General features: G+C 37.0%; 1 protein-coding gene across 1 annotated transcript in view; it reads right to left on the bottom strand.

Moving 5' to 3' along the window:
• Window positions 1-2,792: 2,792 nt before the first annotated feature.
• Window positions 2,793-24,511, bottom strand: part of LOC141391332 (uncharacterized) — a 37,294-nt gene continuing 15,575 nt past the window's right edge. Inside the window, exons 2-4 of the mRNA XM_073964240.1 lie at window positions 3,784-4,359; window positions 3,514-3,708; window positions 2,793-3,452 (exon numbers count right to left, since the gene is read on the bottom strand). Of these exons, the coding sequence (XP_073820341.1) occupies window positions 3,235-3,452; window positions 3,514-3,708; window positions 3,784-4,359 (989 nt within the window). The 3' untranslated portion in view covers window positions 2,793-3,234. The remainder of the gene's footprint in view (window positions 3,453-3,513; window positions 3,709-3,783; window positions 4,360-24,511) is intronic.

Here is a 24,511-nt window from a genome sequence, read left to right as displayed (position 1 = left end):
GTGCTCTACAAAAACAACAAACAAAGATATAATACTTATTCATGATGGCTTACAGGGTCTCTTGCAAAAACTTCATCACTCCATAACGCGGATGTTCGACTCACGGCGCACAATGTCGCGAGTTCATATTAACTGTGGCCAAAAATAGAAGGAGTTGTCGTAGGTGCATCAATTTTGGTACACGTACCTATTATTGACTTACAATCTTCAGGACGAAAAATTGGGTTGGTCGGTCCACGTTTTGATATAGCCCCCATAGAACCGTACCTCCCGATTTTCGGTATTTTGAGTGTTTTAGACACAATGACCAACCGAAAGTATTCAAATTTTGTGGTTAGTCTTCGGCAGAGGTATCAAACATTCGGTTTGGTATTTATTATTATCGGTATTTTGAAGATTTTAGCCTCATTATTACACCGAAATTATTGAAATTTGGTATTTAGTCTTCGTAGGGGGCATTATACCTTCACCGTGAAATTTGTCTGCATAGGTCCACGCCTTCATATAGCCCCCATAGGACGGTACCTCCCGATTTTCGGTATTTTGGAGGTTTTAGCCTCATTATCACACCGAAATGGCTGAAAATTGGTATTAAGTCTCCGTTGGGGGACTTATAACCTTCCACCAGAAATATGTCGGTATAGGTCCTCGTCTTCCTATAGCCCCCATAGAACCGTGCCTCCTCATTTTCGGTATTTTGAGTGTTGTGGCCTCAATATCCACCCGATATTACTGAAATTTGGTGTTAAGTCTTCATATTGTTTGTGAGCATATTGAATATATCAAACTCTTGTCTTTATATACGAGAAATTTCCTTTAACAATTTTTTTTGACCGATTAGTGGTTAAAAAAACGGTCAATTTTTTGTAAAAAATCGAATTTTGATTTTCGCTGTTCACATTTTTTTTAAAAATTAATATTTTTAAAATTCTCTCGTTTTAAAGCAAGATTATTAGGTACTTAATAAACCCAGAAAAATATATGATGATCGGTTCATTCGTTTTCGCGCTATAGCCAACACCACTAAACGATTTGTTAAAAAAGGGGGTATCCTCTCAGTGAGGTGGTCGCTGAAAAAGAGAAATGACACATTCGTCTGCAAACCTCTGCAGCTGGGACCTTTATATATTTGAAGTACTCACTTTTTACTACTAATACAGCAAAAAATATCGATATACACTTTTATACAATTTTTTTCCCACTCCACTCAATTTAAAATTTGCTTCAGAAAATGAATAAACTTAGTAATACATGTTTGGGTAAATGTAAACACCATATGATTAATATTTACATGCAAACAAAGGTGTAGCCAAGTTTATTACATCCCAAGAGAACTTAGGAACAATTTTTGCAGCGACCGTTACTTTTAAATTTTAAATATTAACGCATAATACAAATTATTAATTTTAGAAAAAAAAAACACAAAAATACGTATTAACTAAACTTGTCGGATTTAAATCCTCATATAACAAAAACTACTTCACGTATCAGTACCAAAATTCAGATTCTTCTTAATTAATATGTTTTCTATCACTCCCCATCAATAAATTTGTTCAACGAAGTATTTAGTTTTAACCATTTTTGGCCACGGTCGTGACACTGTGCGGCGCATCTGTCCTTCGGGGTTTTTAACATGCACACACCAAGGGCTTTCATCTCCAAAAGGAATTATCTCTGCCCCAACATTTGTGTTCACAATGTATTTTAAGCAATAGTGGGTGGCAGTAAGAGTCTATATATTAAGTTGTTCCACCTAAAATTGTGAAAGGACCCTAATTATTCCATTTTAATTAAGACTATTTTATGGTGGAGGGTATAAAAAGTTCGCCCCGGCCGAACTTAACGACTTTTTACTTGTTTTAGTTGACTGTATCCTTAATTTTTGGGCGGTTGGGTATCTTTGGACCAGAGTCGCAGAAAAAGTATAAAAATTGAATATTTTAAAAGCGTTTTCCTCCTTTAACATGAAGAACCGTTCAAAGACATTTCGCATGTTCCAGAAAGTTGTTTATAGATGTCTTTGCTACATTATGTTGGTTGGTTGTTTTCTTGAATATTGAACGGTTTAGTATCTGTGGACCAGAACCAGAGAAAATAGGATACAAACCACATTTTCTTTGCTATTTTGACCTTTAAGAACCGTCTATGCATAGTTCGTACGTTCTAGAAAGATGTTTATTGAGATCGGAGGTACATTTTTGTAGTTCCTTGTTTGATAGTTGTAGACGAAAACCCGAGAAAAAGTTTTAAAACAAATTTGACCTTGGCCATTTTGACCTTGCAGATGAAGTTTGATGGATTATATGTGTTCACAAATATTGTTCTTTAAGACAAGAGCTACAACTTTGCCTATGAAATAAATTCAAATTTCCTAATGGTTTGGAAGATATAGTCCTGACTAAATGACCCTTTTTACATCAAAGCCTCAAACCTTTGTGGGCCTATAACCGCGAAAGTTGATGAGATAAAAAAAAACGGCGAGAAACGTGTCTTCTGTTTTTTTTTTGGTGTTCTATCACATGACTCAAAAAATTACACACAGTGTAACTATGTAAAATAAAAGATATCCAAATTTCAAAGGTCTTCCTTTTAGATTTTTACTAAAAAAAACATTTTGGCCACACAGTGCGACGTCTCAACTTAAATGTTTATCCTGAGTAAACGGGGATTGGAGGTACCTCGCCAGTCGGTAACACGGGATGTTTGTATACACTGGAGATGGAAGATGGATCAGTAAAATCTCCCATTTTTACCTTTACATTTTACATTTAACAGCAGTTTTAAACATATAATTAATGATAAAATCTATTAGTAATTTGTTTTTATTTACAAAAAAACAACTTTGAAATAAAACATTTAAAATAGAATGAATGGATGTTTTTTCCTAAAACTAATATATGATTTTTTTTACAACTAAAACAACAATTATTATTAATCTGATATTAGTGTTGATACACCTGCCTGTTGACAGTGATATCATATAAAGTTAAACTATATACAAAAATTTAGAACGTAACTAAATACGAAGAAAAACAATAATGGGCAAGATAAGGCATACTAACAAAAAACACTGACTGACAATAAATATTTACAAACAAAAAAAGAATGTCGTCTTAGTTTTCAAACAAACAAAGAAAAATACGTAGTTAAAAAAATGATATGAACTTAAAAACCTATATGGGTCTTTCCGTAAACATAAGTGAAAGTTTTGACTTATGAACAATAATGAGTGATTTATTTAATGACAATATTTTGTGTTAGACGCTTAACTAAATCAACATTGAAAACATTGGCCAACATGGTGAGAACAGATTTTTTCGGTGGTCTACAATGGCGTAAACCAGCCTCTTGACAGCAGACATTTGGAAAACAGTCCAGCGTAGAGGTGCATGCCTTGGGATGCAGATCAAAGATGGGTGGTGGTGGAGCGGTACATTCCAAGTATTCAGTCACTGTTAAAAGAAAATTAATAATTTTATATTTTAATTTTTGGAATAATTATTTTATACTCACAATAATTGAAAGACCTCTGCACCGGTACCGGCACTGTATTCAACTCCGGCTGTGATGTTCGACAATAACGCCTCCTACCATCTGGACAACAAACCCGCGGCCAACAATCCATATCCGTCTCACACTCTTTCACCTCCCACCATAATTCCGCCAATGGCCGATCCGGACACTTACGCGGTATCAGACCCAGTATTGCTTTAATTAAATCAGTTCAATGATATTCAGTTACAGACTTGATCAGTTCTCTTAACTCATTCAGCAACAACTTACGTGAATGTTGTGCCTCTTCCAGGGGTTTTGGTATACCAGATACACAACTTTTGGCCCCGAAAATTTCACAGCATATTTCACCACGATTCCAGACGGCACAGTCATCATCTATTTTACAAATTTTTGGAAACAGTTGAAAACGAACTTCACTCTCCCGGGGACAGTTGAATTTGGCACGTAAATCATCACTGCTGCTGCTATCTTCAACATTTCGTTTATCTTTGTCTGTTTGGGAATTGGTTTCCCTTCTTGCCCCAAGAATGTTAAAGGTAGGCAAAGCTATACGAAATGGTCCTTCTTCCTTACGATTTGTAGTTTCTGGTATTATGTGTGTTGTTGGTCTTGGAGTTGTTGTTGTTGTGGTCGGATATGTTGTTTTAGTTTTAAATTTTTCTTCCTTCCCTCCACTCTGCTGGGGTGGCATATATTTCTTGGGTGGTTTCTTAGTACTCGATGGAGCTGCTCTAGCTGTGGATGTTGGACGATGTGGCGCCCGTGTTGTAGGATTAAGAAAACTCCAAAATTCCGGTGAGAAAATATTATATTCATTGGGTAGCGAGAAGAGACCTCTTGGTGCTGAAATTTAAAGAAAAGCATGAAGTTAGATTCACGTTTTTAATAATGAAGAAATGTATTTGGTATTTGATGTGTTGGGTAGAACTATTATGACGAGCACAGTTTCGATTAAATCGAGATCTCGAGAGTTATTTTTTGCATTAGCCACTTTAGTAAGTGGCCGTGGTTTTTTACAGCTTTAGTTTAAAAATTTACTATATGCAAATTTAGCAAGCAAAAAAGCTTTATACTCGGCCGGGCCGAACTTTTTATACCAATGACGAACACGAAGAGAGCACTTGTATGGTGAATCGTACGAAAACGTAAAGACGAGTGCTGATCTTATTCATCTATGTTTTATACCCTCCACCATGAAATATTCTGGGCTAATATGGAATAATAAGTTTTCCTTCTGTTACGAAAAGTACCTATGCCCACTAGAGTTGTGTAGTTTCGGAACGAACTAGTTCCTTTAATTTATCACCTACGTCGATCTTTTTTCGTTGCGTTATTTTTTCTTATTTTGCGACACTGGCAAATTAGTATGTCAATGCCACCAAACGATAAAACAAAAGGAACGATAACTGAACTATTTCTTCTCGGAACTACTTGGAAAGAAGAAAACAAAAAGAACGATAATTCAGAATGACTCATGGAACTATATCGCTCTCGGAACTATTTTTAAACGAAGGAAACAGAAAAAAACGATGAAAGAGAAAAATTCATGGAACTTTATCGCTCTCGGAACCAGGGTTTCGGAGTCGAGGTATTTTTGGCTCGACTCCGAATCCAGACGAGTTTTTTTCACGACTCCGGCTCCGACTCCGAGTCGACTCCGAGAGTTAAATCCTATACCAATAAAAATGAATAAAATTTGCACAAAATGGTATGTTTTTCCTATATTTTGGCCTATATAGGCTAATGTGTTAGTTTTTCCTTCCATATTCATTAGAAAGGACATTCGTTCGAATACATTCGAACATATCAATATTGTTTCTGCCGAATCTTACATTGGAAAATAGCAAAGTTAGAACGTTTTTGTCGGTTTTCCTTTTTTCACGAGTATTTTCTGGACGGAATTCTTCCGCCTGAGAAAATCGTTAAGCTTTCAAAATAAGTGAAAATGAAGGATCAATTCAATGCAATTCATGACCAAGTTTCAAACTGGATGTAAGCCAACATTGTAGTGTGCTTAGCCTCAAAAGGAGATCCCCAGTTGTGAAGCTCAGTAACAGCCATTTTTCTTGATTTTTTTCCGAGAAAACTACGTAACTTTTTGGCAGTTTTGTTTTTTTCATCTGAAAGAGAAAAATATTACGAAGTTTTGAGACCGTTTACGAAACCCTGTTTTTATTAAAGAATTGTGGGGTGCCGACGTTAGCTCGAAAACTAATAAACCACTTGTTATAAATTTTGGTGTCCGGTTTCGAGAAAAACACAGTTTATGCGGCAAATAAAATAAATTGTTCCAATCCAACGCTCACACTAAGGCAATATTGTTCCGATCGACTTACAAAGTTTACTACCTATTCTATGATATTTATACATTCTAATTTTTTCTGAAATTTATACACATTTTGAACATTGGTGTGGAAATATTTGAGATATAGTGTGTATTCTACCCAGCACGTAGGAAGATTAAAGTTTTCGGGAACTGAAAAATTAGCACACGATGAGATTTCGTGCATGAAAATATTCTACAAAAATGTTGCTAGGAAAACTCTATGTAGAGTCGGCCCACTAGGACAAGAAATCGATATTGCCATGTTTTCACTTCTTTATCACTTTTACCCGATCCTTTCTCATGAAAACTTTGATTATACATATATTTCATTGAATTTCGTATGTGATTGTGTAGAAAACTCGGATACACATGAACTATATCTGTTCCTGGCGGACAGATCCGGTTATTTGAATGTCTACATCTAAAGCCCTCACCGAGTATATAGAAAGAAAGGTTCCTCACTGAAAACATGTCATCTAAAAATGGTGAAACAATGTCTCCAAACTGAGATATAATGCTATTTTCTCAATGAGGGATGGGGGTCAATAAAAAAAAGCATTACGTCATAATTCAGAAATTTCAGCTATGGGATCCTTTGGGGTTCTCAATTGGGGCTTTTATTCCGAAAAGGAATTTTTCCACCACTAGATCTTGAATTCCATTTTGTGCCACAGGGTATTCAGTAAGATTTCCCATAGGGACCACACTCTCTTTAATGGAAGACAAGGATGACTTCTCATAAAAAACTGGATGAGAATACCAATAGACCTTTGTGAGAAGAGCAGTAAGACTTCTGACGAAAGAGGTTACAAGTCCAATCTTAATTCGATTGTCATAGATCATGACTTTTGTTTGCAAAAATGTAAAGAATCAATTGGATCAACAAAACAGGGATGAATAGACTACACTTCAGAGGATAGTATCCTGTGAATCGTCCCTTAACTTAGTATAATATACCATTTGCATATATGTTTTCTTATACATAACTTTAAAAAAATGATTTTTAAAAAAATGTTCTTGTTCCAAATTTTATGTTATACTTCTATAACGCGGATTTTGCCCGGAGTCGGAGTCGAGTTATTTTTTTCGACTCAGACTCCGACTCCAGCAAAATTGCTCGACTCCGACTCGTAGACTCCGACTCCGAAACCCTGCTCGGAACTATTTGGAACGAAGGAAACAGAAAGAACGATGAATGTGAAAGATTCATTGAACTATATCGCTCACGGAACTATTTGGAACTATGGAACTATATTAAGGAACTAGTTCCTTTTGGTAAAAGGAACTAGAAAGATCGATCCGATCCGGGAACTAGATTTCCCAACTTTAATGCCCACAATTTAGATGAAGAAGTTACCTGAAAACGTAGCTAAAAGCGTTTATATACCCGAAACCTGATGGTACCCTTATATGGGGGCTATAAAAAGGTGGACCTATGTCCATAATTTTGTGGTGGAGAAGTTTCATTACCACTGGGAACCCTAAATGCCAAATTATATCTAAATCGGCTAAAAAACTTAGCTAAAAACGTCAAAATATCTGGAATCGGGTGGTACAGTTATATGGGGGGTATAAAATCGATCCAAGACTGCCGTTAAACTTCATTTGTGCGAATCTGATCTATGTGTCGAAGAAACATTACGATATACAAAGTTTGGACCAAATCGGCTACTCCCCTCGACCATGCGTACCAGAACAAATTTGAACTTTTGTGGAGGATGTACCAGAAGAAGTGGCCCGATATGACCCAACTTCGAACTAAATCTATGTTTGGAAGTGAAGAGTTTGGAACGTATCGGTTTATATGCTCAGGAGCTATCGTGTGTACAACAATAAATGGTAGTTATAGGAAGAAGATCATCCAATTAGGTACGATGGTCCATCCCCTTACGGCATACTCGTGGGAACGTCATATGCAGAAAATTTAATTAAAACAAACAAACCCCGAAGGTGAACTTTTAGCCTTCAGCCAGAAGCTGTTTGTCAGCCAAAAAATTTTGTGGATTCATCTAATTCGAAGCGAGAACGTTCCCAGACGGAGGACACCAAACCCGTTATGGTAAAGAAGTTAAAGCATAACTCCCCAGTATCATAAACGTATGTGTTAGTGTTAGTATATTTTTTCACCATGATAGCGGCAATATATTCCGGAATGTCTGTTCCGAGATATTTTGGTCCAGCACGACGCATCCGCCATATGTGGGTGAACTTCCGAGGCCGCTCTGGCCTTAGCCGTCTCCAGGACTACTGCGAAAGGTGTTATGTTGCTGTTTGCTACTCCAGACCATCTCCAACTATGTCGTCGTCGGAATACAAGACACCAACGCAGTCTCATCAACAAAAAATACACAATATCTAACGTCACATGTTGTTGTTCAGCGCCCCGAAAATGCCCTATCACTGCAATTCAATTTCTTCGCAACAAAGTTAGCAAAATTTTAGACTTTATGAGTCAAAAGAACATCATGGTCGCCGCGGTCCAGGGAACAGAACTCGCCATTACAACGTTGTGATGGGTACAACTTTTTGCGAAAGGATCGTACAAGAAGCGGAGGAAAAGACCTTGACCTCCTTATATACCAGTCTGTTCAGTACTTATCACGCTTGATCTTGACTCTAGTGACCCATACATAGTATATACATTAGGGCTATAACCAAAAAAATACCATCACATAGCCGTGTAGAGCATGGAAAACTATTATGAAATTCGGTGTTAATTTTTCTCTATCGCGAAAAAAGTTTCTGCACCAAATGCATTGAAGTTCAGTAATGCATTTTTTAATTTTATCTGTTATAACAACATATTTGCTTTTCATTAAAATTTTTATTTTTTGTAATCTAATTTAAAATCATTATCAAACCGTTCTGGACCAATTTGTTCTCAAATCGCGCCATTTCGGAGCATATTAGGAACTTTTGACACTATTGCAATTTTTGGTTTTTCTTTATAAACTCGTGAATTTTATGTTTATATTTTTTGTACCTATCGGACAAGAGAATATGGGGTCATTTGCAACGAATTCGCGAAAGTTACAGGCTGTTTTTGTTGACATTGCCTGTGAGATTCGTATTTGTTTTCTATAAAAATACAACACCGGTACCATGTGGCGAATTTTGTCCTAATAATGAAAACTAGTTTCTAAGATCGATTCGGTGAAAAAAGTTTCCGCACCGACCGTGATTACTAAAACCCTTTTGATATTTTTTCTACTTAAAATTTTAAATTTGCTTTGTTTGAATAAAATTCACGAGTTTATAAAGAAAAACCCAAAATTGCAATAGTGTCAAAAGTTCCTAATATGCTCCGAAATGGCGCGATTTGAGAACAAATTGGCCCAGAACGGTTTGATAATGATTTTAAATTAGATTACAAAAAAATAAAAATTTTAATGAAAAGCAAATATATTGTTATAACAGATAAAATTGAAAAATGCATTACTGAACTTCAATGCATTTGGTGCGGAATCTTTTTTCGCGATAGAGAAAAAATTACACCTTTTTTCATAATAGTTTTTCATGTGCAAAAAAGTGCAAAAAGTTATATCCCTAATACATACCCAGTAAAATGTTCGATGCCAAGGATGCTATTTAATGAAAGATGCAAGTGATCTGGCATATCATCTTTTTTATCATTTTCACTCATGAATATTTTATGAACGTGACCCCCAAAATATCACATTCATTTCTGGATCCTACATATGTAATTTTAACCAATGCATTGACATGTCATTTTCAACAATGCTTTGGCATGTCATTTTCACCAATCCTTTGGCATGAAATTTTCATGTCTTGTTATACCTACAGCACTGTGTGAAAAGGGGATTATAATTTTGTTTTGGTAAAAATTCATGTAACACCGCGAAATATTCGGCGGTTACCCCCAATGTGGTATACCAAAATTCATATCTCGACGAGATAAAGCGATTTTGAGATGTGTGTCCGTCCGTCCGTCTGTCCATTACAAATTGTAATCAAACTCCAGGTCGCAATTAGGGACCGATCGTCACGAAATTTTGCATGGAGGTCGGATTCAGACCAGAATAGACACCTACTGTTATTGGCGATATATTGCCCATCTTCGAACTTCGAAAGTAAGTTTGGACAAAATATTACGAAGGCCAAATTTTGGACCAAATCGGTTGATCAGTTCGGGAGTTATCGTGCTCTCCAGCCACTGCATGTGGTGCCATAGGGGTTTTCTACGCCTTTCGAGCTATTTTCTCAAGAAGTATGGACTTGCTTCTGAAAAAACTTTTACTGTCGTACTTGAGATAGCGAATGCAAGTTGCTTCAACAAAATCAAAGTGATTCGAGAGCAGGTCTTAAAGTTAACTTATCCAAAATTTTGTGTGGGAGGTACCCGAAGTAGTGGACAAATATAGTCCATATTCGATCGTGATCTATATCTTGTAGATATATTAGGATGTGTTAAGAGTCGACCAAATTTGCTGACTCCCTTCAAGAGTCCGAATATTTTTAAACCTTTATGGGTAGGTACCTGAAGGAGTGGACCGACATGGCTTATCTTCGAACTTAAACCAAGTTTGGACAAAATATTACGTAGACCAAAATTTGGACCGAATCAGCAGATCCGTACGAGAGTTATCTTGCGCTCCAACCCCTACTGATGGCGCCATAGGGGTTTTTCGCACCTTTCAGGTTATTTTCTTGATGAAACTTGTATCGTCGTATAGAGCGCAGTGAATATTAGTTGTAACAACAAAAATCAGAGAGATTCGAGAGCAGGTCGTAAACTGAACTTTTCCGAAATTTTGTGTGGTAGGTATCCGAAAGAGTGGATCGATTGAGTCAATATTGGAGTCTCATATAAGTCTGCTAAAAATTTCACGATGTGCAAAGTATGGACCAAATTAGTTACTCCCTTCAAGAGTTAAAATTTTCCGAACATTTTCGAACTTTTGTGGGGGAGGTACCGGAAGGAGTGGACCGATATAACCCATCTTCGAACTTAAACTAAGTTTGGACAAAATATTACGAAAGACAAATTTGTGGACAGTGCGCACCAGCCAGCCAGACAGACAAACGGACTGACGGACATGGCTAAATCAACTCCAAATTGTCTGAAACGGGTTACGTCCAAACATATTTGGTGTCTAAAACCACTATTTCGATGAGGCACAGTTTGCCCGTATGTAAGTGTATATACCCTCGTTAGCATAAATGCTGAGGGTATAATAAACAAAATGTTTAACCGATTTTGTATCTGCATTGTAGGTCGCACTAATAGTCCGATCGCCTCGGTTAAGAGTATATAATGCCAATTGTGTTGGTGTACATGATAAGATTACAGAGTTACAGCCTAATATACCCACTTATTTGTTTGTAGTGTAATCATAAACACACTATGGCTCAATAATCAAAAAATTTATCACGAGGTAAAAGTTTGGTTAGAAGAATATGTCTACAATTTTGATCTGATATTATTTAGCGGGTGAAATGTACTATTACTTTTGTATGAAATATAAAAAGATATTTTTGGTCTATATTTTATTTCCTGGAGGGCATATACATATACACCTGCAGCCTTCATATGGAAAAAGAACTACTGACCATTCCCCCTGATGCAAATTGCAATAACGCGTCTGCTAAATAACGGGCCTAATGCCTAATATATAATGGCTTTTGTGTAGAGAACCACATTTCCCCATTCCCAGTTTTTGCATTATTGCAAATTACATGGTGCTCAGCGTATCATTTGTCCAATTGAATTTTTATACATACATTGCAGCATGGGTAGCTTTACCACTTTTTTTCAAAACGATTCCCCAGCCATGCAACATAAAATTTTCAACGGTGGCAAAATACCCTTCAGTAATGTTGACGACATTTTCTGAGTATTTTAGCCATGTAAAACTTCTCTACAAGTCGTGTATTAGGACAAGGACAACCACCATGTGGGGAGGGTATTATAAGTCGTTTTTGCCCAAAAAGTATGTAACGCATCGAAATAATGGTTTTAGACCCATACATTTATATACCAAAATTAATGTCTCGACGAGCTGAGTCGATCTGACTATGTGTGTCCGTCCGTCCGTATATAAGGGGTATACCAAAAGCAAAACCTGACAATGAAAGTAGAAAATATCACCTTTCTAACGATGTAAAGTCGTCGTAGGTGGTCAAACAACGAAGATATCACAATAGTCGCAAATAAAACCGAACTTTTCATTTTTGCGATTTTAATTATAATGAAGAATATTACAGCTTTTGTTAGGGACTTTCCAAAATCAAAGCCTGACTATGAAAGTAGAAGATCCCATCTTTAGAATGATGCAAAGTAGGTTGGCGTAGGTGGTCAAACAACGGAGATATCGCAATAGTCGGTAATACATCCCATTCTTCTATTTTTTTGAAATCACGCCACAGATCGCAATTTTGATCGAATCATCACGAAACTATGGTTAATGTGGGTCCCGGAAAGGAAGTAGACTACTGATTTTGGTGATGGCAAGATAATATTCATGGGTCGGAATGGACAAAAAACTTATTTGAAGAACAAGTCAATGTTTTATTACAAAGCGAATATCTCCGCTTCTATAAAATGTATACCCCATAAAATCCTGGTAATGAAAGAAAAAATATCACCTTAATAACGATGTAAAGTAGGTTTTCGTAGAAGGTCAAACGACGAAGATATCGCAATAGTCGCTAATCCAACAAAAATTTTCATGTTTGCGATTTTAGTTGTAATGACGAATATCTAAGCTTTGGTTGGGGAATTTCCAAATGCAAAGCCTAGCTATGAAAGTAGAAAATCACACCTATACAACGATGCAAGGTAGGTTCGAGTAGGTTATCAAACAACGGAGATGCGGGTCCCACAGAGTATTGGTCGGGATCAGCTTCTAATAGGAGTATTCCAACGGCAAAGCCTGTCAATGGAAGACGAAAATATCACCGTTGAATTAATGCAAAATAGGTAGGCAAAGGTGGTCAAACAAGGGAGCTATCACATCCAATCCAATGCATCCAATTTTTCCATTTTTTGTAATCACTCTACAGGTCGCAATTTTGATCGGATCGTCAGGAAATTTTGTTGGCTAATGGGTGTCCCAGAGAGGAATGAACATATTGAGTTTGATTGTATTTAGATAATATTCCCAAAAAAAAACCTTTACCATTGAAAATCTTATGCACAGGGGTAGTGGTGTAGGGTATCAAAAATTCGTCCCCGTCCCGACTAAAGCCTTTTCTTACTTGTTTTGTTCTACAAAAATTTTCATAACACCTTTTGTAATTTTTAACAAATAAAAAATATTTAAATACACAATTAACTGATTCAAGAAAATTCCCACTTCTGTTTTGATATTTTATTGTTGAAAAAGCAGTTTCTTAATTTCCTTTTGTTTAGTGTAAAACAATTAAGATAATTTACACACCACCATGCCATGTAACTTATTACGATTGCATTTTTGTTATTCCAGCCATCAAACTGACAGGTGGGAGAGTAAAAACCAAAACAATGAATGAATGGTGTAAGCATTACAAAAGATTGTTCAGTCTTAACTGATGGACAACTGATGCAATTTGGATACCAGCATCTGTGCGTAACCCCAATACTCGTACAACAAACATTTGTAGTTAACATTTTTAATGATTAAAAAAAAAAAAAATAAAGAAAATCTTAACAATAGAATGTCAAATAACTGTTTTATTGTTGAGGTTTTCTACATACAATTGCCTATCAGATTTCATTACACAATTGTCAGTCACACTGCATAGATATTCAAAAAAAAAACACAAGTAAGTCTGTAATTTTCTCATATTTACACCTACACTCCCGTTAAAATGCATACAGTTACGATAGAATATTTTTTGTAGACACCATGACCTGAAATTGTACAACTACTGTCAAACTTCTCTATAACGTAGTTGTTGGGGACAAAACAATTAAAACGTTATATAGAAACTTCGCTATACAGTGACTACTTTGTGTCAAAATTCACTTATTTTGGTCTTTAAGACAATCCGTTGTACAAAATTATTCGTTATAGGGAAGCTGGACTGTATACTACTTTTAATTTTTATTTGTTAATTCCCTTTCATTTTTTGGTATAAATTTCTTCGTATACATATATGGTATATTAATTTCTTCGGCTGTTAGTATCTTATCGAAGTCATAGGTCATTTAACTTTTTATGTCATCCATTTCGGTTTGCGAATATTAATGAATCTTATCAACTTAAAGTTAAGCCGAAGGTAATATTGTACTCTCATATTAGTCATGCGTTTGTAATTTCAAGCAATTTTGTTTTTGTTTTTTTTTTTTTATAATCACTAAAGCCATAATAAATGTTTTTTTTTTTTGGTTTTTTTATAATGCATTATATATATATATATATTTTTTTTTTTTGAATGATACGTGGCCTAATAAAATATCTTATAAATAGTGCAATAATTTAATTAAGATATTTCAAGTTCAAGATCATTGGTATATTTATTATTATATATACGTTAATATGCTAATTATATGTTAATTCTGAGAAGACTTAGTCATAGTTGGTCATATTAATTAGACTTCTAATTATACTTCATATTAGCAAAAATAAATCATTTTAGTGAAATATATATTAAATAAAACAAGTGCAAAACGCATTAAGTTCGACCGGGCAGAACTTTGGTTACCCTTCGCCATAAAATGTTCTGAACTAAAATGGAATGATTAAATGTCTAAGTTAGGTCAGAAAATGCATCTTAGTGGAGAGGTGTTGTGATCGCTAGGAAGCTCAAATGGCAAATTGCAGCTAGTTCAATTGAAAAAAAACTTAGTTTAGGTTCGAGAATGGACCATATCGGTCCACTTCTGGTACATTCCCTACAAAAGTTCAAAAATTTTCGCTAAAATGATACGCACGATAACTCTGGAAGGAAGTAACGGAATTAGGCATATGGTAATATTAATTTCAGGTGCGAATATGGACTATATCTGTCCACTCCTTCGGGTAACTCCCACACAAAATTCGGAGAAAGTTAAGTTTAAGATCTACTCTCGGATTGTTTTGAATTTTTAAACCCTCCACCATATGTAGGGTATAATTAAATTTGTATATATATTATTGATTAGCATAAAATTCTAAGTCGATCTAACCATATCCGTCTGTCCGTCCGTCCGTCCGCCTGTCTGTCTGTTGAAATCAAGATACAGCTCGCAATTTTTAAGCTCGAAGTTTTTATTACTTCCAGGATGGTTGGTATTGAAAATGGGATATATCCGTCCACGTTTTGACATAGCCCCCATAGAACGGTACCTCCCGATTTTCGGTATTTTTGAGGTTTTAGCTTGATTATCCCACCAAAATGGCTGATATTTGGTATTTAGTCATCGTTGGGTGTGTAAAACTTTCCACCTGAAATTTATTGGTATAGGTCCACGCCTTCACATAGCCCGCATAGAACGGTACCTCACGATTTTCGGTATTTTGAAGGTTGTGGCCACAATAATACACCGAAATGGCTGACATTTGGTACTTAGTCTTGGTTGGGGGTATAGAACATTCCCCCAGAAATTTGCCGGTATAGGTCCACACCTTCATATAGCCCCCATAGAACGGCACCTCCCGATTTTCGGTATTTTAAAGGTTGTGGCCACAATAATCCACCGAAATGGCTGAAATTTGGTACTTAGTCTTCGTTGGGGGTGTTAAACTTTCCCCCAGAAATTTGTCGGTACAGGTCTATGTCTTAATATAGCCTCCATAGAACGGTACCTCCCGATTTTCGGTATTTTAAAGGTTGTGGCCACAATAATCCACCGAAATGGCTGAAATTTGGTACTTAGTCTTCGTTGGGGGTATAAAACTTTTCTCCAGAAATTTGCCGGTATAGGTCCACGCCTTCACATAGCCCCCATAGAACGGTACCTCCCGATTTTCGATATTTTGAAGGTTGTGGCCACAATAATACACCGAAATGGCTGAAATTTGGTACTTAGTCTTGGTTGGGGGTATAGAACTTTCCCCTAGAAATTTGCCGATATAGGTCCACGCCTTCATATGGCCCCATAGAACGGTACCTCCCGATTTTCGGTATTTTAAAGGTTGTGGCCACAATAATCCACCAAAATGGCTGAAATTTGGTACTTCGTTGGGTGTATAAAACTTTCCACCTGAAATTTGTTGGTATAGGTCCACGCCTTCACATAGCCTCCATAGAACGGTACCTCCCGATTTTCGGTATTTTGAAGGTTGTGGCCACAATAATACACCGAAATGGCTGAAATTTGGTACTTAGTCTTGGTTGGGGGTATAGAACTTTCCCCAAGAAATTTGTCGGTACAGGTCCATGTCTTAATATAGCCTACATAGAGCGGTACCTCCCGAATGTGGTTATTGTGAAAATTAGCCAAATTTTTTACGGAAATTGCTGAAATTTGGAATTTTGTCTTATTCATACACGAAGAGAAATTGTTCCATTTTACTTCAATACAAATCTTGGTGGAGGGTATAACAAGTTCGGCCCGGCCGAACTTAACGCCGTTCTTACTTGTTTCAGCATATTGTTCTTACGGCCCTTTTACGATGGTACAATTTTTTCGGGGGCAAGTCCATACTTCCTGAGATAATGGCCTTAAAGCTGTAAGAAACCTTGACGGCACCAACTAAAATGGCAAATCCGCAAGATTACTCTAGCAGGGAGTTTCAATTTTTTACTGGGCGAATCCATATTTACTGAGTAATTGACCCAAAAACTCAAAAAATCCCTATTGACGTCAGAAGTAGTGTGTTTGCTTCATTTCTTTAGGTTCGAGGCTGAGGGTATATCTCTGTCGGCACAACTGACTGATACTTTCTTACTTTTTTTGGGTAGGTAAAGGCCGTGGCAGAATCAGTTCGTTGCTTGCTTCCCATATGTCAAAATTATTGCTTCACCACGCGGCTTTTTTTTGGTATCACACATCGAAGCGTGACATTTTTGGCGCCGGCGATCATTTTCATTCCATTGGTAATTTAAGCTTTTCCATTTTTAATTTACTTTTTTATTTAAAATTGCTAGTGGTAAAATTCGATTTACAAATGAAAAAATTCGAATAATACGAAATTCTATTGGAATACTTAAATTCTGGCAAAATACAGATATATAAAGAGAAAAAAAAACAATTTCTATCATTTAATAAAAATACACAAACATACTATTTACTTTTCCGAAAAATTTGTACGTGTGACTACGAACTTACTTTCTCACATCCACAAAACCGAAAAGCCGCGTAATTTCTATTCATTTCAATAAATTGTTGGTTAGATGTTTTAATCCGATAATATCTACATACAAAACTATCAATAGATATTGAAATTAAAATAATAATAAAAATCGATACTATCGATAGTGCCATCGATTTTTGCCAGTTCTACCCGCAACCATACAACACCCGTACTCCAGCCAACGGATGCCACCTCAGTGTACACATGTTTGTATTTTTTGTAGCAGCATATCAGGGAATGCCTACTCTGGCTTCTTTCTCTTGGTCCGTGCCGGAACGGAGCTAAACCCAGGTTCAATTTGTGCTCATTGTATCACACAGTATCCCCCACACTCAAACTTCGGTGAAGTGCAATAGATGCCGGCAGTGGGTTGTTCTGGACTCGTCCATGCGTGGGACTGTGTTGCAGCATGCTGCGTAAACACAGCCCCAAGTGAGTCGTGTCATCATCAGAATACGTGACTCCCCACCGTCCCCTAACCGTACATGAAATATATGGAGGTAGAAGTTTTGCGTGGAACTGCCGAGGGAGAGTTTCTGAACGTATACATTCCGCCGATAAATTGCTGTACTCTATGTTATATGTCCAATATTACCCCACTTTTCAAAGGTAATAACCGTCTGGTCTTGGGAGTCTTTAATACTCAACATGAGTTGTAACATTCTGTTCTCGAAAACAACGTTTTACACTGTCAATTACGACGCCCCTACCAGAATTAGAGGAGAGTGTCGCATTTCCAGACATAACCATCGTGTCACCTGGTTTAACAAATTACGGCACCTGACAACCCGTCGTTTCTCTTCGATCAGACCATCTCCCTATAATTGTCCCCATCAGCAGACCGCCGGATTTCATCACCTCTGAACGCCGCACTTTCATCAATCATGGGAAAGCTAGTTGGCCTCGTTTCAGAGAGTTCACTAATCACCGCTTCAGGGATCTACATAACCCTTCTGGTGTTCGGATAGTAGAAAGGACGTTACTCGCTCGCCATATACCTGCTGGTCGAATACCCGAAGTGAGACCAAATGTCCCCGCAGAGGCGACGGATTTAGGAAATGAGTGTGATGAGAATCTTCGTGGTGCCTATCCCAGTACCTCCGAGCCAGGTAGCTGGCACTGGATGTTAACAGGTTGGTCGGTGAGCAAAAGCGGATTAATTTGGTAAATCATCCGAAGATTTGCAACTTTGGAGCCGGAAGAAGTTAATTGTTGGCAACGGTTAAGTCACTCTCGAACCCCGGAAAGAAGGATGATAGGAACTCAGTCACACTGGGAGACGTTACGCTGACTGATCTGAAGAAGTGCGAAAAATTATTTCAATCGACAGTTTGTATGTAGGGAACTCTTGGAGTGACAGGACGAAGAGTAGAGTACTGCGTCGCATTTGAACCACCACAATTTACAATGATGTTGCGAATGTCATCAAGAACGGTAAATCATTCAAAATTTTGGGCCCTGATGGAATGTCCTTGGTAATGCTGAAACAGCTGGATGGGACGGGAGTCGAGTATCTCACTAATATTCTCAAAATGTCGCTAGCCATCCACATCGTTCCCGAAGTCTGGAAAATGGACAGGGTGGTCGCACTATTGAAGCCATGCTAGGATGTCCGATGCTTTTTCCCCCGTAACAAAGACCATCGAGGCTTTTTAGCCCTCCCTATCATCAAAAATAGTTATACATTTGCCGAACATGAGCATGAGTTCCATAAGCAGCAGAGCACGACAACAGCGCTGCACGACATCTCCACACATATTAGTCGAGGACTTTATCAGAACAAGCCGTGTGATAGAACATTGATGATGGGTGGCGCTTAACTTCTCAAAAGTCTTTGATACTGTCAACTCAACGCTGTTGAAGGACAGCCAAGTTTGAAACGTTGGATAATCAATTATAAATGTGGAAGCCAGTCAAACGTGGAATTTAGGAACAAGAAGTCCAACCTCCGTAGAGTGGCTGATATTTCTGGTGGGGTGATATCTCCGGAACTGTTTAAACTCTACCTTTCCTGTATTCCCATTCGCATTGAGGTCGAAACGTATGCTGATGATTGTACTATCTTGGCGTCAGGTACCTTATCTGGTGTCATTTGTGAAAGGTTGAACTCCTATTTCATGAATTTTTCCACGCGAGGAATATGCAAATATCCGCCACTAAATCTACCGCCACTCTGGTCACCACATGGACGGTAGAGGTCAGAACGGAGTTGAATGTCACGGTCGATGGTAGCAGAATTCCGACCCCAAAACTACACCAAAATTCTAGGGGTCGTATTCGACAGCATGGCCATGTCGTCCGACAAGTTCAGATGTAGAAACAAGGTATTCAAATCCATAGCCGACTGCCCCTGGGGTGCAGATAAAGAAACCTTGTCGGTCGGTGGAAAGCTATGTGGCGGCAGTATGGTCCGCGAAAAGATAGATTAGAAAGAAGAAATATTCTTCGAGTTGCAGTACATGCTCGGGTGTTGGAAGCCCACTCAGGCTTTTCAGTATGGATCTTTATGACCTAAAAAGAGAGGTCCGTGTTTACAGGAGAGAACCTCAAGCCCATAAAACAGGTTAAAATAGCATTTACACGGATGCAGTCGCAGATGCAATAAAGAACTATAGTGTAAATGTGGTCCACGGAGAACATTCGCCATATATCGCATCTAAGGAGCGTCAACCAGAGGAGATTTGGCTCAACTGCGGTCAGGATAGTGCAGCCGTCTAAATTCCTATAATGCAAGGATCGATGACACCGTGCAAAACATCTGCCCAGCATGCGGCACAGGCCCGAACGACACACTGCACCTTTTCACTTTATTGCCCTGAAAACCTTCTCAACTAACTCCATTAGATTTATGGTTAGAACCCATCGAAGCAGCCACATCCCTCGACTGCAGATAGATCCAGAGCCAGATTAAGCAGGAAAACGAACATACAAACCTATCAAATACTGCTACAACAGAGATAAGGTAAAGTGGTATTTTAAAAAATTGGCGTCACTTGGAATAGCACAGAAGTCTATTCATGCTATCCTGTTCGAATTGAAGAATTTACGTTCTGTATCATCAACCGAAATAAGTGAGAGTAATTGTAGACCGGTGTTAATTCAATTTATTTGTACCAAAATATATTAAAAATAATTTTAGTATGCCATCATTTATTTGTTAACACGCATATCTTGCACTATTTCCACAATACAAAACTTCCAAAACTGTTAAACTGTTGGCGGTTCGTTCGATGGACGGACATTGCAACACTATTTCATAGTGACTGCAATTTAATGTTAATGGATGTGGGTCTACATGAAAGGCCTAATTAATTTTACGTTCTATTAATTCAATTGTTGATAGCAATGTTGCACTTTGGATTGAATGCAACATTTTGAAATAGTGCACAAAGAAAAAACTGTTTGGTATTATGTTCATATTTTATACAAATTAGGGATACAAGGTCAGTGGATTTTGATGTTATATAGAATAAAAAACAATTTTAAATGAAAAATGTATGTATTTGTTCAATACAATATAATATGATTTAATATACATATGTACATATTTTCCGTTCTCTATTATGCTCCCAAAATATGTTTGCTCTGACCATATGCCTAATCTGCGTGTACTAATAGTTTTTCTTGAGTGTACCTCGCTGCAGATATTTAACAAATTTTACTTTTACTAAAATAATTTATAATTTTATATTATGGTCTCGAATATTCTATATGTAGAATTTAATAAAAAAAAACGAAAGTTAGGTCAATGTTATTTACATTTTTCTCTAATAGAATGTGCATCTAAAAAGAATTAAAATACACCAACAATAAAAACAACAACCTGTTCATTCATTCACTGTTTTTTTCTGCAATTATGGCAATTAAAAAAAGTTAACACCACTATGTATGTAAGTATGTATGTTTTTGCACAAAAACATTTCATCTATGTGTGTGCAAACGAACTGACCTAACCAATAATTTTATCATATTTGTTCTGAGCAATTTGATCTTGGCTTTGTAGCCGGCTGGCTCACCAAAGACCTCATTTCAACATCAACGTTGTAGCCAGTTAGGGAGTAGGCAAACTCTGATGCAGCCAAGTAAGCAGCCAGCCGGACAACTAGCCAATAATAATACTGAAAAGGCAGTCAATCTTTTAAAGGTAAACAACTTTTCTGTATTGAAGTTGTTTAGAGTTAATTGCAGCATTGATGCAGTCAATGCGTTTCTGGGCTAAAGAAGAAACAGTGCATCTACTACAGGTAATGCACAAAACATGCACTTATAATATATACAAAAAGTTGTTCATGTTCTTGACTTAAGATTATGACATAGACACCTACTGTCATAATAGTAATCACATTTATTAAAAAAACGATTAAATTGTAATAAGACAATGTTGCATCAAACGGATTTTAGAACAAGTAAGAACGGCGCTCAGTTCGGCCGGGACGAAATTGTTATACCCTATACTGATAATGTTCTTCTGGAATATTTTATAACAGCCTCAGAATTACGAAAATCGGAAGATACCGTTCTATGGGGGCTATATCGAAATGTGGACCTATACCGACGAATTTCAGTCGGAAAGGTTTTTACCTCCAACGTAGACTAAATACTAAATTTTTTTGTGACCACAAACCTTCAAAATACCGAAAATCGGGATGTACCGTTCTATGGGCGCTATATGAAGGCGTGGACCTATACCGACAAATTTCATATGGTAAGTTTTGTACCCCAAATGAAGACTAAATACCAAATTTTAACAATTTCGGCGGAATATTGATGCCACAAACTTCAAAATACCGGAAACCGGGAGGTACCGTTGAAGCCTATGGGGGTAATATGAAGGTATGAACCTATACCTAAAAATTTCAGCTGGAATGTTTTGTACACCCAACGAAGACTAAATACCAAATTCCAACCATTTCGGTGGAATATTGAGGCCACCACCTCCAAAGTACCGAAAATCGGGAGGTACCGTTGAAGCCTATGCTGGCAATATGAAGGCGTGAACCTATACCTAAAAATTGCATGTGGAAAGTTGTGTACCACCAATGAAGACTAAATACCACAATCTTAAAAATACCGAAAATCGGGATGTATTGTTCTATGGGGACTATATGAAGGCGTGGACCAATTCCGATAAATTTCATATGGAAAGTTTTATACCCCCAACGAAGACTAAATAACAAATTTTAACCATTTCGGTGGATTATTGTGACCACCATATTCAAAATACCGAAAATCGGTTGGTATTGTTATATGGGGACTATATGAAGGCGTGGACCTACCCACAAAAAGTACCAAAAGCTGTATACCCCAAAGGAAGACTAAATACCAAATTTCAAAAATTTTGGCGGAATATTGATGCCACAAACTTCAAAATACCGGAAATCCGGAGGTACCATTCAATGGGGGCTATATGAAGGCATGGACCTATACGAAGAAAATTCTGGGGGAAAGTTGTATACCACAAATGAAGACTAAATACCGAATTTCAACCATTTTAGTGGGTTATTGAGGCCACAACCTTAAAAATACCGAATATCGGGAGGTACCGTTCTATAGGGGCTATATGAAGGCGTAGACCTATACCAACAAAATTCTGGGGGAAAGTTTTATACCCCCAGCGATGACTAAGTACCAAATTTCAGCCATTTCGGTGTGATAATGAAGCTAAACCCTTCAAAATGCAGAAAATCGGGTGGTACCGTTATATATAGCCCATTTTCAATACCAAACATCCTAGGAGTAATATAAACTTCTATACTAAATTACAAAGCTCTATCTTAAAAATTGCGAGCTGTATCTTGATTTCGACAGACGGGCATGGTTATATCGAATTTGAATTTCCCCCTGATCAAGAATATATTCCTTTTATAGGGTCTCCGATGAATATTTCGATGCGTTACAAACGAAATGAGAAACCTAATTATACTCTCCATATTATGGTGCGGGATATAAAAAATGCTTCATTGACAATTTAGTCATTTACACTGAATATGTCTCAATTCAAACATTGTTTTCTAAAATAACACTTGTATAAATATAACCAGATAGTCAAAAATACTAACTAATTGAAGGTTGTTAAGACATATGAATGTCATAAGTGCTGATAGTTAATAAATTAGTTCAAATTATAATTATTAAAAAATAATAAAATCAAACTTAACACTTATAGAAATATCTATAGTTATTAGTTATATCATAGATTTAGAGAAAGGTCAAATAATAATAAATGTTAGGACCTCCAATCATCATTAGTATATTTGATATAAAGAACCTTGCTGCTGCGGCTTATAGTGCCTAACAAAATAATTATCACTAAATATGTTTTCAATTTGTATTGCATTTGAAATCTCCTTGATTTGTATACTTGTTTCCATGCTTACCGTACCATTACTAATTGAATAGTTAAATTATCACAGAATGTAGTTCAAGTTTATCAACAAAAACCTCGTTTGAAGGTTTTTTCGTTCACAAAGATAAAGTAAATTGGCAAAATCAAACAACAATTGTTGGACAACAGTCACACCTCTTGCAACAAATTGTCCACATTTTTTATAAACCCATGTAATTATAACTATGTGTTTACTTAATTATAGCCTATCCCATTAGTAACAGGGATTGCCCGTAACCATGATTTGTATACCGCCACAACTGCTAGAAACCAATAGTCCTATATGTATTACACATTTAGTACGTTTTTACGAATGTTGAACCATGTTTAGGACGAATTAATCAAAATGCCAGCCACAATTAATGAAATGACAGTCAACTTCGAAGGGCTATGAATCGGATTTCCTCCAACCACACATACATATGGTTTCGATTTTTAGAAACAACAATAAACGGGCAAAATTTTTTCATCGATTGGAAAATAATTGAGGCCTTAGAGCGATTTCGTGAAAATTTGCCTTTGGCACCCGTACCAAGTACATTGGAAATAAAGATAGGGCATAAATGTTGCATATGCAAAAAATAATAATTGCATATGCAAAATTTATGCATTTTTACATATTTTTTATGCCACATATTTCCTTAGGCCACAACCTTCAAAATATCGGAAATCGGAGGGTTCCGTTCTATGGGGGCTATATGAAGGCGTGTACCTATACCGAAAGAAGGAAGACTTAATACCAAATTTCAGCCATTTCGGAGGGATATTGAGGCCAGAATCATCAAAATCGGGAGGTACCGTTGTGTGGGGGCTATTTAAAGACGTGGACCTATACCGACAAATTTCAAGTGGAAGGTTTTATACCCCCAAGGAAGTTTTAATACCAAATTTCAGCCATTTCGCAGGGATATTGAGGCCACAACCATCAAAATACCGGAAACGGGAGGTACTGTTCTATGGGAGCTATATGAAGACGGACATCTATACCGACAAATTTCAGGTCTACAGTTTTATACCCTCAAGGATGACTAAATACCAAATACCTTTAAAATAAAGAAAATCGGG

Source organism: Musca autumnalis, unplaced genomic scaffold (assembly GCF_047663935.1).
Source record: "Musca autumnalis isolate F117 unplaced genomic scaffold, ASM4766393v1 scaffold_1, whole genome shotgun sequence".
Taxonomy (NCBI): Eukaryota; Metazoa; Arthropoda; class Insecta; order Diptera; family Muscidae; genus Musca; species Musca autumnalis.
This window is presented reverse-complemented; position numbering and strand designations above follow the sequence as displayed.